Source organism: Macrosteles quadrilineatus, unplaced genomic scaffold (genome assembly GCF_028750875.1).
Source record: "Macrosteles quadrilineatus isolate MER2022 unplaced genomic scaffold, UCM_ALF_1.0 Scaffold_9__3_contigs__length_116548681, whole genome shotgun sequence".
Lineage (NCBI taxonomy): Eukaryota > Metazoa > Arthropoda > Insecta > Hemiptera > Cicadellidae > Macrosteles > Macrosteles quadrilineatus.
In genome coordinates, this window is record NW_026542602.1 from 87,520,307 (window position 1) to 87,536,310 (window position 16,004).

Consider the following 16,004-nt stretch of genomic DNA (forward strand, 5'->3'; position numbering starts at 1 on the left):
ATTTTTGTTTATTAAATTAGAGGAATAATTATTTAATATTTATTTATTGCATTTGCTTTGCTGGATGTGCTGTTTCATTCACTTTCACCATATTACAAAGCTGAAGCTGTTTGGTTGATGCTATAATTGCATAGCTTACGCCTATCATAGAGAAGTAAGGAACAGAGGATACATTCCATGGTACAGTTAAGTGGTGTCTAGGGCAGTCACGCACCACCCCCCTCGCCCTCATGTACTATAACGCTCACGGTGGAGGAAGCTTTGTGCTCTGTGCGATAGGAATTTCCTGACAGTGCTCAATGTTCAGGCTCTTCCTTGCTCGTCACAAGTGTATTACGGCCCCAACAAACCAGAGCTGAAAGGGTACGGTTGTCCCATAAGCTATTTTTCTCTGTACTTTACTTCTCTGTGCTCTAGTTTACTGTTAAAAACAGAAAATAAAAAAATGTTAAATATTGAACTGTAGGGATCAACTGTTTGACCATAAGCTTCTAACTACCTTTATTAAAAGAAATATGAGTATGTAAAAATATGCCAATACTATCCAATACTATCCAATACTATTAATTAATTACCAGCTAAAGTAAATCGCTATTGTAAAACGTCCATATATAATTATCGTCTTGTAAAAGTTTACAGTAGATATATTTTATGATATATGTATAATAGCTTCAGCATATGATCATGAAGAAGTTGATTTTTTTTAGTTGGCAGCCTTTACCTTTACCTTTCATTTGCCCGTCCACATGGGCCACAGAGGCCCTGTGCATGGAACGTATCTAACAAAGGAAGGAGTGAGCCGGTACAGTACGGTAAACTGTACTGATAAAAAGTAGTGGCAGGTAAACTGTACTGATAAAAAGTAGTGGAAGGTACCAGGATCTGAAATATCCATTATGATTGGAAGATATAACACTAACAAGTTTGACCATTGCAGGTTCCTCAGCCTATAGACGAAAGCAAGTTGTTGATTGGAAACGGGACAGAATTGAAACCGGTTTTGAAAACAACCTCGGCTCCTGGAACAGGGGTTCGATTCCGACCCAGGGAAGATGAAAGATCTTCACCACCAAATACTATAAAAGGTAAGAAATAAGCTGTACATGTTTTCTTCATCAGTACAGCATCCTAGTAAAAGCCTCAGTGTTGAAATGAAAGCCCCCTTCTAAAGTCGCGGTAGTTGAGCAGCAATAATTTGTGGAAAGGTTTGCCGTTTGGTATCCTCATCATACTATTACGCAAACAAAATACATAAATTGATTCATAATAGATTCCTATGATTTGCTACATTGTTTTTTTGGTTTCACGTCAGTTGTGTTTTGTAACCACACAATTACATGCTTTGGTCAAAATTTTGTATTTTTAAAATTGATATACCTAATACAATCAGGGGTTTCTCTGTAACGTCCCTTTTTAACCTGTCCTACTCAACCGATATTTATGATTGCGGTGTCATTGTAAAGCTTATGATATAGCACAGGGACAAATTATAGTTTTAAAAATCATTTCACTTAGGGGATCGCTCCCCTAGCTTTGGATTTATTTCTAGAATGTGCTTTGAGAGGTCCCGGTGCTTCTGACTAACTTTATTTAAAACGTTTTAAAATGTGAACTGTAATCTATCATATTTTTACCTTCATACAGTGTAACCGATGAGTTCAGTGGAATTTTTACCATTGTCAGTTTGTAAACAAGAGGACAAACTCTGAACAATGAATTTTAAATCGGCTACATGGCTACATTTATTAATTGTTATAACCTGATTGAGTTAGGTAAATTACTCTTTAAGGTATGGATCCGCAAATCTAATTTAATGCCTTGCCTATCTAATTTAATGGTAGTGTTGTTCATAAAATAACTGTCTTGAACAAACAAATTTTTATAAGTTTTGTTTTCATGAATGTTAGTTTTTTATCATTGAAGTAATCAAAGGTAAATGGTATTGTATTATTTTTTATGCCTTGGACACAAGTTTTTGACCCAATTTAAATGTGCAGTTAGTGGACGGGCCCCTCTAGTATAGTCTCAACTGTTACGTACTTTTTGTTTTCACAAAATTTTGACTTTAGAGGAGAGGTCAGCAGAAGAAGAGGATGAGGAAGAAAATCAAGAACTGATTGACCACTCGTCCCCAGAGGTATGTTAAGAGAAAATCTGTGTTTTCATTTCATTAAATGGATTTAATACGTTTTATTTACATCATTATAATGTTTAGCTAGTGTTTAGGGCGCTTACATTCATCTTGTAGAACATCAAAAATGATTGTAAAATAATTGAAAGAGGCTTACAGTGATAATTTGAATAATTAAATAAATAGGCTTTGAAAGATCAGAACATGTTAAGATGTTATGCCTGATAAAGAACCTTATTGAAAGATTTTTTGGCAAATTGTATACGGTATAAATAAGGTTTTATTCCCTCAGTGGCACAAGTGTAAAAAAGCTGTTACAGTAAACCCCCCCCCCCTAATCTGGCCTCAAATCGTCCAGCACCATCATCCAGTGTCATTCTAAAGGTCCTAACAATTTGTCTGTATGCTGTTAGCTATTTAGTTTCATACTGCATTTATAATTTACAGACAAATGTAGAAGAGGCAGACGACAGTTTAACAAATGAAGAAACAGCTGTTGACATTCCTCCAGATACAATACCCGAAGAGGAAGAGCAGGAATCAGAAGGAGAAGAAAAGTACGAGGAAGTAGAAAATGAGGAAAATGAAGATGAAGAAGATAAAGAGTTGAAGAACCCTATGTTCATAGAGGTGATGGATAGCCCCAAACCCATAGCCAATGGATTGGGACAGAAATTACTGGAAAATACGGTAAGGAGAAAAGCACCATTGGGGTCATTTAGTGAGTTGGTAGATTTTGATAACAACATTTAAATGGGTGTTGATGTTTTTAGTATATAATCAATTTTGACTGATCCCGTCCCCTCCAAAAATGTGCTCTCCTTTCTATTTGTTAAACAAATTTGGGAAAAACAATCAGGCAAAAAAAATTCCATAGAATTAGATAAATAACAGGAAAATAAGGGACAAAAGAAATAAATTGTGCTCAATCAAATCAATAATTGGCTGATGTGCAATATAGCTGGGTACTATATTTTGTTCACCTTTGAGTGAAAATAAATAATCAACTATTAATTACTGTTACTGTAATTTTAAGTTCTAAGAGTTTGTTTTTGTATACTATTGATTCATCTCATATTTGCAAATTATATATTTGTGATTCCACATGTAACCTTTGTCTTTTTTGGGAAATACTTTACATTTAGACATTCCTAATCCTAATGTCAAAGATTTTTACTTATGTCCTCCTGCAAACTTACATTTGTTCTAATTGTAATAAATTATTTGTGTGTGCATGCATGTGTTTTGTGTACGGTAGCTGTAGCATGATGTGTTTTGTGTTGGTGGAGGTATCATTTGGGTTTTCTGTGTCAATTGCAGGTAGAAAAACTTCCTTACTCTATTGACGAACTTGGAAGTATCGAGTTTACTACGACACCATACGCTTGACAGGTATCTATAACGTACACTTTCAATCGTGACAAAAATAATTAAAAGAATGATATGTATAAATGGCAATTACAAAGTTTTCTAAAGAAATTTTACATTAGGATGTTTTAATTTGCCCAGTTAATTGAATTCAGTACATTAATATATTATTATGACATCCAAAATAACATTGCTGAAGATGCAACCACTGAATTACCATGTTCACTAAATGCAGTAAATCGTTACCTACTTTTGTCTGTGTAAGTGATAATTATTGTATTTTCTAAATGTATTGGTTTTAGAACTCTTTTTGGTTATGATTTCACCACATCCAATAAATAGGCTACACACATTCATAACATTACCAAATTCATGAAATCCAAACATATTTTGTTTGTGTTGCTTTTTGTGTTTGCTTTGTTTTAAACGCCCCTCTGCTTCTTTTTGTGTTTAGGATGTGTCTGTACCAACCAATGGAATGAATAATAATAAATTTCCTACAATACTAGAAGTAGATGAATCCGACTTTAAAGGTGGGAACAAATGAGATGTTCTATTTACATAATGTAGTTACTAGCCTACGTGTAATTTCTAATATTAGATTTAGAAACACTAAAGACTCAAAGTTCTTGGGCAGATCTGTTGTAAAAATTAGCTAGATATTTTTTTAGCTTGCTACTTCATATTGTCAGCAGAATTTCTTTTTCTGGTGTTGTACTTACAAAAAATAGGTTATACCTTGTCATATTTGATAACAATTAAAACCAGTGTGATTTGGCCAGTCAAACAAACAAAGTTTAAAATGAACATAACAAGGTTTGTATTGTAACCTTTCGTTAAGCGGGATTGAGTATGGTTGTTAACGGTCGGATTTACACCTCCCACAAATCTGGTTTGAATATTTTAAAATTAAACAATAACCTCAAAAACAATCTGTGAAGAACAGTTGATCTACAATGACAAAGAATGTAACCTATTTATTGGTGCTATTCCACAAATCTCAAGGCCAAACAATAATACAATGTTTTATCTTTTGCTGGTAGAACATCCTATAGAAGTTGTTTATTTTCGTCACAGCCACAGAAAAATGGCAATTGTATCATTTAATATTTTGAACTAAAACTTCCCTATTGAGCTAGTTGAATTGCAGACTGTCCAAGTACTTGTTGGTCTCAGAGTATTTAGAAGTAGCTCAATGTTTGTTTGGTGCTAGGATGGGACTCGGGTTTCTGAAAACTCCACTGAAAAAGGTAAGAACACTTCTGAAATCCTCCGTTGAATTTTACTATCTTTTACAGAATTTTTTTTCTAAGAAAGTTTGGAAATTCATCAGAAATGTATATAATCGAAAAACTAAGTGGACCAATGAAATTACCTAGCATTTGGTTTTATGATCCACCATGTAAAAAAAGAATCATTTGACACATAATAAATACAATTTTTATCTTAAAATAGAGAAATCACTGGAAAATTGGACTGAGATTTTCACAAGGATCAAGAATCTTTCACAGGGATTTTCTAAAAGGATTCAGAATTGCTCATATATAATTCAAATATCTTTAAAATTCCAATATTTTTTAAGATTTAGATATATTAGATTTATTTTACTCCTCATGGGTTGAGCTTATCGCATACTACAGTCAAGCATAGTTAAGCTAAGTGTTTCAAATTTTGAAGTTCATTTTTTAGAAACTTATGCCATACCTTTGGTTTACTGGTACAGTACGTGGTTTCCAAAGTGAAGCTCTATTTAATGTCTCCTATGAAATCTTATTTAGCGTTTTTTTTACTCTGTTCTAGTATTAGGATTATTTACATAATCTGATAAGGAAGACAATAATGATCATAACAGTAATATGCATCATCAGTAAATGCAAACTTTCTCTCCTAAATAATTACAAAAAAAATTATCTAGGTTTCTAGGTAGGATTAAAATATATCTATTACTAACGTTAAAATTATTTGATGAAAATCTTCTAATTTTTGCAAAAATATGTTTTCAACTAAACAATAAGTTGAATAAAATATGTAAAATTTGGTTCACCGTGATGAAGTTTAAGGTTCGTTTATACTATTCAATATACACTTTATTAAATTCAATTTTGAGGCTTAATTGATCAATATTTTCTTTGCATGTACTTGTTGAGGTTACTTTTTGTCGATATGTTGAAATGATATTGACAAAGGAAAAAAATATCTGCATTATTAAACAGAAATATAGGTATATTTCAAAATAATATCATATTTTTAACTTTATAAAAACCAATGTGTAAAAAACACACAAAAATAACGTGTTATAGCTTATCATATTTTAAATCTACAAAAACTTGAAGTTTTAAAACTACCAGAATTTGTAATGTTGGGTGGATGAAAAAACTTAACATTTATTGATACATTTATTGATTGTTTACAGAACCAGACATAAAACCAAGATATCGACCTTTGAAGAATCTCTTCCCAGTAACAAAAATTTCACCAGTTCATTTTTCTTCAGATCAAAGAATGTTCCTAAACCCAATCAGTTATTTGGGCGGTCCGAGAATTCCTCCGGATAAATCAAATGTTCATCTCAGTAAAAGTAAAGAATCAATTGTCTCTGTAGATTGAAGGATAATTCTGTGATTCCTCTTGTATATAAGAAACATTGTGTGTCATTTACAAAATGAGTGCCTGAAATATGTAGTCATTTAATCTAGATGTAAGAATAAAAGTATTATTAGGTGTAGTGTTGAAATAAAAAGTAATGCTTTGTTTCTGTAATAGTTTTGTATCTAGGTAGAAATAAATAATTTATTCTCACCAACATTTCCTTTTTTTATATTTTTAAGATGATAATGATATGTGCCCTATTTGATCTTAACAAGGTTCCTAAACTTTATCAAAAAATATCTTTGTTTTGTTGAAACTGCCCCTTATAAAAATGAGATTTTAAAATTTTAAGGAGAATCTAAAAACAAAAACTTTTCTTGAATATTTAATTTTTTACATAGTGTATTTTTTATTGCTATTTCCAATAAAAGAAACTATGTTGGATTTGATCAAAAATCAAATTTCACCATTAATATTTTTTGAAGGATGCAAATTTGTATTGACTATTAGATAGATAGATAGATCTAAATAAAGTATTCAAATTCCTCCTTAAGTTCATACTTTATTAAAGTAACCATGATGATTATTAACTTTTGTTTGATTAGGCTTTTTATCTGTAGGATGAACTTGTGAATGTTTTCTATGTGTTCATGGTGTTGGTTATTCTTCTCATGTTTCTGTGTAACTTTCAGCAAACATTGCCCTAAACCCACTGTTTTCTTATACCAACTGTTTTCTTTTAACAAAATGTTAGTAAAAGATTCGATGGTTTTTGGAATATTTGTTGAACCAAGTCTTTAGACAAATGTTTCTTTTGTAGTATTATTGTTTTACAAAAAATAATTGTTTATTCTGGTGTAATTTACAGTCTAGAATTTTAAGTATAGAATACAAGTAATGAATATATTGAGTCACCAAAAGTCAAAAATATTTAAAAAAATTAATAATTTGTAAAAATTTATAATAAAACAATAAAACACAATAATTATTGTTTTGTGAACTTTAAAATATTGTAGTATTTTCTTAGAATCTCCATGAGAAATTGAGATTGTATCTGTATTTTACTTAATAGAATTTTCCAGTCATCAGTGAAACAATTAATTGTCCAAATAAACCTTGGACAAATATGTATTTGTATAAACAAATAAGTCAGAACGTCAATAATAAAACAATATTTATTATAAGTTTAAAATTTATTTTCCTACTTATAATTTGTACAAAGCGACTTAAATGACAAATATACAATGCCATGTGTTTTATCACGATTACTAGAAAAATACCCGGTATGGATCATAAACATAAACAAAATGTTGTTGGCCCGAATCCTATACTAATTGAACATATGTTTTAGCAGTTCCATTTAACTAATGTTGAATAATGTTTATTTTCGGGCCAAAAACGTCATTTGTTGATGTTTATGATCCATACCGGTATTTTTCTAGAAATTGTGTGTTTTATGGTTTTATGAATATAAAAATACTGTAAAAATTAAGTTGAGTTTTATTTTATTAAATTTTAGTTTTAAAAAGTATGCATACATTGGACGTTGCTTGACAATCTTTTTTTCTTGAATACCCAGAAAATCTTTACAAACTTATTAATTAACCAAAAAGCAAAGTTAACGAAGTTTAATTCTCTTTTGAAGTCGTCCTTGATTCAGTACTAGTTTTCAATCGATAATTTTCAGGTTTGAAGATTGTAAAAGGTATAAACTCTTTTGCAGGAGGCCATACTGTTTCTGTAACAAATGTTAAAAATTAAAAAAAGTCTTTAACTTATTGTTAAATCATTTTGAAAGGTGATTCTGAAAAGAGTAAAAAGTTGTTTTGTCATGATACTAGTACATGGCTGAAGGTGAAAAGTGTATACCTAATTTTAAATGTTTATCACCAAAACCCCATATGGTTTCCTTAGCTCATATTGTCAGCTGATTGTAGCTAATTTCATGACATTGTTGGTAGTTCCATATTGTTAACTGATTGAAGCTGTTAATGGCTTCAAAATAACTCTACTATTATGGCTGGTGATTTAAGTATTGAGGGAAGGGTGAAGATTGCCTCATGATAAAATGAAGTGGGGCAGTCTAATGTTTGGGTTCAGAATTGGTGGAGAGCACAGAATTAAAGGAATGCTTTTCTTAATGCAATGACAATAAAAAGATTGTCATAATAAATTGATATAAAACTTTCAAATAATTGGAAGTTTTCATTCTAGATTTTCTTGGTAATGTTCCACAAGATTCTATTCAAAAATCTGTTTTTTTATTAAGAAACTGGTTAATAATACAGGTGCATGACGAGATTCGACATGTTCCAAAATGGTATTAATCAATGTTTTAATATACTGTACTTTTTTAATTGTTTCTAGCACCGTTAAAAGTCATGAAAATTATTAATTGAAAATAGGTAGTGACTTTTCAGCCACTTTGTAAACCGCCTTAAGCACATAAACCGAACCTGACAGTTCACTACACTTACGTTCACGTTTTGGATAAACAAGTTTTGAGCACTAGCGGCTAGCATATCAATGTTTCAACTTAAAATGTGGTTAATATCTTTCATGAGTGTATTAATCGTAAATATTGTGCATTTGGTTCACTTGAAAAGAGTACACTACTTTTTTGTTGATTTCTGCTCCCTGACTATCCAACCTATTTCTTACTGGAAGTCCCACGCCCAAAGAGTATGAAGTTTTCAGCAATAGTAATGTATGTTTTCCCCCTTTTTAGAGATTGGCAGTCCCTTTTAATTTTGAATTTGCCTGTCCAGAACATATATAACCACTAACCAGTAAACCAAGAAAAGAGCCAGTACAAGGGTCACCTGTACAGGTTATGAATGGCAAAATTTGCCACTCAACTTTAGACTGGCACTCACATTTGGGCCACAAGTCAAGGCTTCAATATTGAAACGAATTTAAAGTAATCTATCGTACATAAATTAATAGTTTACTGGTAGTACTAACAAAAAATGATCACTTGTCACAATAAGAAATTAAAAGTTATCTCAATTTTTCTGTTTAGAGAAGAATCAGCTATAGTCTTAGTCAGTAACAAAGCTACACAAAGCACCCCACTCCATTCTACATTCACCCTTCACTCACATAAAATACACCATTGTAGCATCTTCACGAATGGTAAAATCTGGATGATGTAATTTAATTTAAAAAACACATAGCTCCAAGTTCATGCTGATTGATTCACGAAATCCTTTGTGGTTCAAGTGCCACCTTGATAGTACTAAATTGTTACGACTGGCAGAAATGAACAATCACACCGACCAAGCATTCGTCTGAGGAATCAACTGAAGGGCTTACCCTGGTACATCCGGGGTTGTTGCACAGTTCGATGCGTCTCTACAAACATCCGCAGATCCTTGAGTGCCGGAGTGCTCAGGACAAACTCCAGCCGAGCTGTCTCCGGAAGGTTCGTAGTCATTCGGTCAGTCAAGTGATCCATAGTCATCTGCCTCATCGCTCCCTGGAACAGATTTACAATTACAATTAGTTACAATTTCTGTTGTACTGTGTGGTTCAAAAGTTATTCAAACTTTTGTGATTTTCTCTATAAATCATAGGTAAACTCCCACCGCTTGAATTCCTACAGCCACCCATGATAAAGGTTGTTGACAAGCTAATGGGAGAAAATATGTGTCAGATTGCTGATACTGTTTATTATGTGTATATGCCATCGCAATTTTTTTTAAGGGAATGGTCTAAACCTTGGTCTTGTTACTATCTAACGTCAACCTTTTTGTTAGATAGCATCATTGTTGGGTGATTGTTTTGTATGTTAACTGTCTCAAAGAATTAATGATTGATAAATAAATGTAAAGATAACACAGACATTTATTTATGACTACAGCTTCATCATAAAACCTAAAAAGTTCAGTCCAATGACAAATGACATCTGGGTTTAGAAACAATTTGGTTGGAGTCAAATCAGCAGCCTTCAGATTTGAAGGTGAGCACTATAACAACCCAGACAACTCCTCTGTGTATTCAATAACCTAACGTTCTCACCATTTAACACTAAAAGTCACTAATTATTAGAGATTTCTCCTTACAGAAGAATTCTCAATGAATACATATTTCAAATCAAAATTAAAGGCTAAACAATGCTTCAGAGCAAAATAAAACGATCATGTCATCAAAGATCAAAGAAAAATCTGTGAAAATCTCATTGGACTGATCTTTTTAGGTTTTGATGATGAAGCTGTAGTTATAAATGCCTATGTTATCTTTACATTTATTTATCAATCGCTAATTCTTTGAGAAAGTTCACAGTTTGGTGTGTAAGTTGAATATGGATGCAAGATGAGTAGGCCTGTTATAGTGAAGTGAGAAGTCTGTGTAGCTTTGTTACTGACTGAGGTTGTTTCATTAGCCCGGATAATTGATTACAAGCCCTATTATTAATAACAGCTCGGCCCAATTTTGAACTATCAGGAAGCTACTCACTACAGTATTTATAAAATAAAATTCAAAGTGTATTATTGTCATATGTCCTGGTTGACCTTACCATAGTATGGAATCGCAGGTGGTTCCACAGATTGTAAAGTTTAACGACAATCATCTTGATTCTACGACTGGTTTCCTCCACATTGGAAACATCGAGACGTTCCAGCAGCGTTTGTGGTTGTGCTTTAAAAATTGACCAATACGAGAGAATCCTCTGTGAAAAGAAATAAGACTTCATTGTTGATTTTAGCCTCCTAGTTGCCAAATAATATTAAAATACCCCCACCGCAGCAAACCTGCAGACTAAGCGAATTTCCATTTGCCTGATTGGATTTACACTAAATTGTCTCCTTAAAAATATCACATTTATTCCCTATTTAAATAGAATTAGTTTAACACATACTTAGGTTTGCTGCAACAGGGAGGGTAAAATTGTTTTTTATGTAAAATGTTAATAGTTAGTAAGAAATAAAAACATTTTCCAAATTTGGGCAAAATTTGTTAATAAACAAGCAAACTACAACAGTTTACTTATTCACCATAAGAATAACATGAGAATTTTAAATTTACAATTTTTTGAAATTTTCTCCGTAACCATTAGGCGCATTATAACGCTTCAGTATACTAAATTATTTGTTTTTTTTAAGCTCTACAAAATTGTTTGGAAAGAAATTGCAAAATTTTATGTTTTTTGGGTCGAAAATGAGAAAAACCCATTTTTACCCCATAAAAGCCCCCAATAAATATTTATAGATAAAGACCCCCTTATGCCTCACGTATATGCCCTTATGCCCTTATGCCTTATGCAATAAAGACCCCCAATAAAAGTTTATAGCCAATAAACCCCCGTTCCCACGGTCCGATCATGCTGGTTCGCGAACTCGTTTGAATAAACGTAGGTTTAAACGTTTGTACCAAATTTCATCAAAATCGGATCATTTTTGCTCGAGTTATCGTGCTTACGGACACATATATATAAATATGTATATTTATATATATATATATATATATATATATATGAATTTGAACGAATGGTGTTTTTGACCTCTAGGGACCTCAAAACGAAAAAAAAATCGGTCCCGGGTCCAGGTCTTACCATGAGTACTACGGTAATAGCTTATTCCCTATATGGGAAATTTGCTAAAAGGTAGGCCTACCTGCTATCAGCGCAACTAGTTTCAGCTCCTACATGGAACCATAGATAAAACATACACCCTTAGTTGTTTTCTCAAAAAAAAAAAAAAAAAAAAAAAAAACTATTTCAAGTAGATATATTCTGCTTTTAGAAGCTAAATGTAAGAAATGACTATGGTCCTGAGATTACCTTAGTAAAAGTTTTTTTTTTCAATTTAGGGCATTTTGGCTCTTTTCTTCTAATTTACTAGATGTCAAACCCAAACCTATTTCTCCTGCAAACGTCCACCCTGCAAACGCAAAGAATTTTCTTTCCAAAAAAATGTTACACACAAAAAAATAACTCACCTGTGCAATATGAGTGACAAAAAGTAAGATCTTGATTCTTGGTACACATTGACCAATAACATGCGAGTCCACCATCTCTTGAAAATGGCGGAAAATACTCTCCTCGGAACCCTGAAAAAGTGTACCACAGATATTTATGTACAAGAAGTTATTTCTGTCAATAGAAATCTTGCAATTTTTGATCAGGATAGGCCTTCATTCAAGTTTTATAGCCAATAATCAATTTTCAAACTACCTGGTCCCAGTCAATAACACCTGCACAATGCATCTAATACATCCTTCACTCATATTTGGGTTAAAACAAACCCAGTTGCATCAAAATCTCAACTTCTAAAATAACCATAATTGAAAGAAGTGAATTATCTTTATCTTTAAAATATTTCAATTTTACTTAAGATATGCAAATGCTCCAATGTGTATTTTGACCCAAACACAAATTGCCTTGTGAAACTATGTTACTGACTTCTTTAACCAGGACCAATTAATTATTGGAAACCTGATAGTTAAAAACAGCTGGGCCCAGTTTTGAACAACAAAAAGACTACTGGTACTATGAATTTCCTCAGGGTCAAACAGACCATCTTCTTTATGCAAATCTTGCATCTTTTGCACATACTCTTTAAACCCTTGCCTTTAAGAAGATAATAAGTATTATAATGAAAATGAGGTAACTTTAACATTTTCATATTCAAGAGGAATACTGTTACTAATAGTACTGTACTACATGACAATAATTATTCACCTCCTGAATGAGCGAAACCGGAAAGAAACAAATCTATATACTTTGTCATAGCTATTTTGAGAGAACGGCTGGGTGTAGAAACTCGGTAGAGGTGTCTAAAGAAAGGTCTTGGTCTGTAGATGAGCCATCAAAAGAGAAACATGGTGAATTCCCTTGAGGCTCTGCCCCAGTGGCCTTTAAATTCCCATCCCATGTTATTCTTATGGAGGAAAATGGGGTTTTTGTCATAGCTAATTTGAGTGAACGGCTGGGCGTAGAAACTTCGTAGGGGTCTCTAAAGAAAGGTCTTGGTCTGTAGATGAGCCATCAAAAGAGGAACGAGGTAAATTCCCTTGGGGCTCTGCCCCAGAAGCCTTTAAAGTTGCCTCTTCAGATTTGTTTACATTACGACCATATGCATAATTCTACACTACTTTTTAATGAAACAGCTGTTAATATTTAAATTGTGATTTATTGAATTTGTCAAAATGAAGTACAGTATTTGCAATGGGTTTTTCTGATTTTAAAATGGATTTTCTTCTGCATCGTGTCATGTTTTGCAATATAATGTTCTGTTACCAAATCAGTGGAAAATCCTAATATCACAGTAACTCCTAAAATTATTTCTTTTGGAGTTAACTTATATCTATTGTATGGGTTGGTTTCTGCCTTTTTTACCACTTCTTGGAGATTGTACGTAGGTGATATTCGTTGGCATATTGCATCTGTAGACAAAACTTGGGTTGGTGTAATTATTAGAATGGAAAAGAGCGAGAAATCCTGGACAATTTGATATAGGCTAAAAATAAAACTGAATTAACACTGTTCTACATTTCATGAGCAATCATTGAAATAACCGATTTGCAAACAATGGAAACATATAAAAAGTCGTAGAACACAACCAAGTAGAAGAAATAGAAATAATGTTTTTTTTTCATTTATAATCGTTATCATAGACAACCTAAAGTGGCTATGAGAGGGAAAATTTTGTAGAAAACACTAGAAAAACAAGATCAGCTTTTTGAAAAAAGATAAGATATTTACAAAAGATTTTGATTGTATCTAACTGTTGTGTAGATTGTGAGTATTTCCATAATCTTTGAGTCGCCTGTAATGCTTCGCAATTGCTCGAATTCGAGCAACAGGTAGACTAGTAGTAGTTGAACTGGGAACATGATTTACAAAACAAAACTAAATCAAGAACCATTATGTTACTATACGGCTGAATGATCTATGTATTAATAGAGACCTAGAAGTCAGAAGATTGTCAGTTCAATCCTGAGAAGAGTCTGAAACTTTTTATGCCTCGAAACCTATGGACTCAGCTGACCTTGATGATGAGGCTTTTAATGAATGGTACTGGCTAAGAACCAGCTGATTTTAGTCCACTCATCACTCATATTCACCTTGGTGTCTCGTATCCCCGTCATAAATCTAATCTAAGCCAATTGTAAAATACCTCGAGCATGTTGACTCCGTATTTGTCGTACAACAACAAGAGTCCTGTCACTGGTTCGCCATCTGCTTCGTTCAATCCAGTCATTAAGTTTCTCATTTCTTCCTCCATGTTTATCTCTTTGCCATCGATGTTCAACTTGTTGTAGTCAAAAACGTAGACAACCCGATGTAGGTAACTTTTCTGTATTTAAAATAAGTACTTGACTTATTAAACAGCAAGGTACATATTATTCTACTTATTGAATGAAGATGTTTAGATGTTTATTAAAGTTTGAAACATAAGCTTAAGAAAGATTTATGCCTTCACTAACAGGGAAATCTGGTCTAGTGGACGAGTGCCAGGCTTCGGTCCCAGAGGTGCCGGCTTCGAGTTCGTCAATCACCAATGGATTTTATACAAGCGATAATGCTGCAACCCTCTAGCTCCAGACCTAGCCTTAAGTAATGAGTAAATAGTTTTGGGCTAGATATCGTCCTCGGATGTGAAGGTTCCCGGACAGAAGAAAAACAAAAAAACTCTTTACTACATTGTCATTATTTGAAACGATCAAATTTTCAGGGCTTCTTGTGCCTTTCTCCTAAACCTGTCCTTTTGGTTTTTTTGTGCAAACATAACTACACATTATATTCTAGTGACATCAAAATATATTGAAACCCGTACAAAGATATAGATAGAGTAACCGAAAATTCCCTAAATGTAAAATAAGTAAGCCTAATACTTTACTTTATAGTCAATGATATTACCAATTTAATTTATGAGCAATCTCTATTCTTGGTAAGTTATTTTTTACCATAAAACTAACCTATCGGACAGGTACTTACCCTTCCAGTCTTCTTTAGGTTTTCATTCAAAATGTCTAGAAGTGAATATGAGGGTAGTTCCATAACTTTATAGTTGAGATTTAATCTAAGGATGATAAAATATTATCAAGCCAGGGTTGTCTTTTATATCTGAGAGGGATGGTGGGTGTTTACTTGGTGTCATGGCAACCAGCTGTTGGTATTGACCTCAAGAGTGGTTTCAGGCACATGATTTTAATTGTTTTAATCAAAATTAGCAGACAGTTATCTATCATTTGTAGCATAGATAAAACATTACTCCCTTGGTAGATTTCTCATCATTATGCTGAAGTCAATTTTATTGTTAGTTCTGTCCCGTGCACTATAGAGGTCATGTTTTGTTTACATTTTTCTTATTATTTTAGTAGTTTAAAATCTCATTTAGCTAAATAAAACAATCTAATCATATAACAATTCGTCCCCTTGTTATACTACTACAGTAAAAGAATTCCCGTAATGAATTTCTGTAGACATTTAGTGCGACCGCCAGCGGTAAATCTTATCATAAACAATAATTCGTCCCCTACTTATAGAACCAAACAGTAGGCTAAAGCACAAATCATGAAATTACCCTAAACTAAAAGAAACAAAATTTCATTGACACTATAGCGATGACTATCACCAGACATAAACTAGACATGAAAAACGAGCTTCAAAATTTACAATAGATCAAGTACCGGAAAAACAACTTTTGGTACGACTGGTACGAGTTATGAACGATACTTATTTTCATCACGAATATATATACACAAATACAGTAATCAAATCAGTAATATTTAAATTCTATTAGACCACTCTTTATCAGTGAAAATCACAACGTAAAGCCTTTGGTATTATGATTATACATTTTTAGAAAAATATTTTACCTACGACCGTTTTTTTTTTAAAGTAGCCGTTAAGTTTTTTTAAAGTTTTCAGTTCTTAGAATTGAAAAGTTTCACATAACAGCGTAGTTTT

The 16,004-nt window shown here is 32.7% G+C and overlaps 2 protein-coding genes across 8 annotated transcripts in view; one reads left to right on the top strand and one right to left on the bottom strand.

The window, feature by feature from the left end:
- The window catches only part of LOC129002691 (axotactin-like), a 53,638-nt gene extending 46,354 nt beyond the window's left edge, over window positions 1–7,284 (top strand). For 3 of the 7 annotated variants that reach the window (XM_054430682.1, XM_054430685.1, XM_054430683.1), the window contains 5 exons: window positions 938–1,085; window positions 2,070–2,137; window positions 2,579–2,821; window positions 3,954–4,032; window positions 5,913–7,284. In XM_054430682.1, the coding sequence (XP_054286657.1) occupies window positions 938–1,085; window positions 2,070–2,137; window positions 2,579–2,821; window positions 3,954–4,032; window positions 5,913–6,106 (732 nt within the window). In that variant the 3' untranslated portion in view covers window positions 6,107–7,284. Of the gene's footprint in view, window positions 1–937; window positions 1,086–2,069; window positions 2,138–2,578; window positions 2,822–3,451; window positions 3,524–3,953; window positions 4,033–4,712; window positions 4,750–5,912 lie in introns of all 7 variants that reach the window. The other 4 variants (XR_008491594.1, XM_054430686.1, XM_054430687.1 and 1 more) reach the window with 4 other exon arrangements.
- Window positions 7,285–7,557: 273 nt separating this feature from the next.
- LOC129004302 (uncharacterized) lies at window positions 7,558–15,182 on the bottom strand. Its single transcript, XM_054432833.1, has 6 exons — window positions 15,030–15,182; window positions 14,209–14,388; window positions 12,029–12,139; window positions 10,608–10,760; window positions 9,404–9,566; window positions 7,558–7,826 (listed from the first exon to the last, which is right to left on the bottom strand). The coding sequence occupies exons 1-6, from the start codon at window positions 15,090–15,092 to the stop codon at window positions 7,717–7,719; spliced, it is 780 nt and encodes a 259-aa protein (XP_054288808.1). The 5' UTR covers window positions 15,093–15,182; the 3' UTR covers window positions 7,558–7,716.
- Window positions 15,183–16,004: the final 822 nt, after the last annotated feature.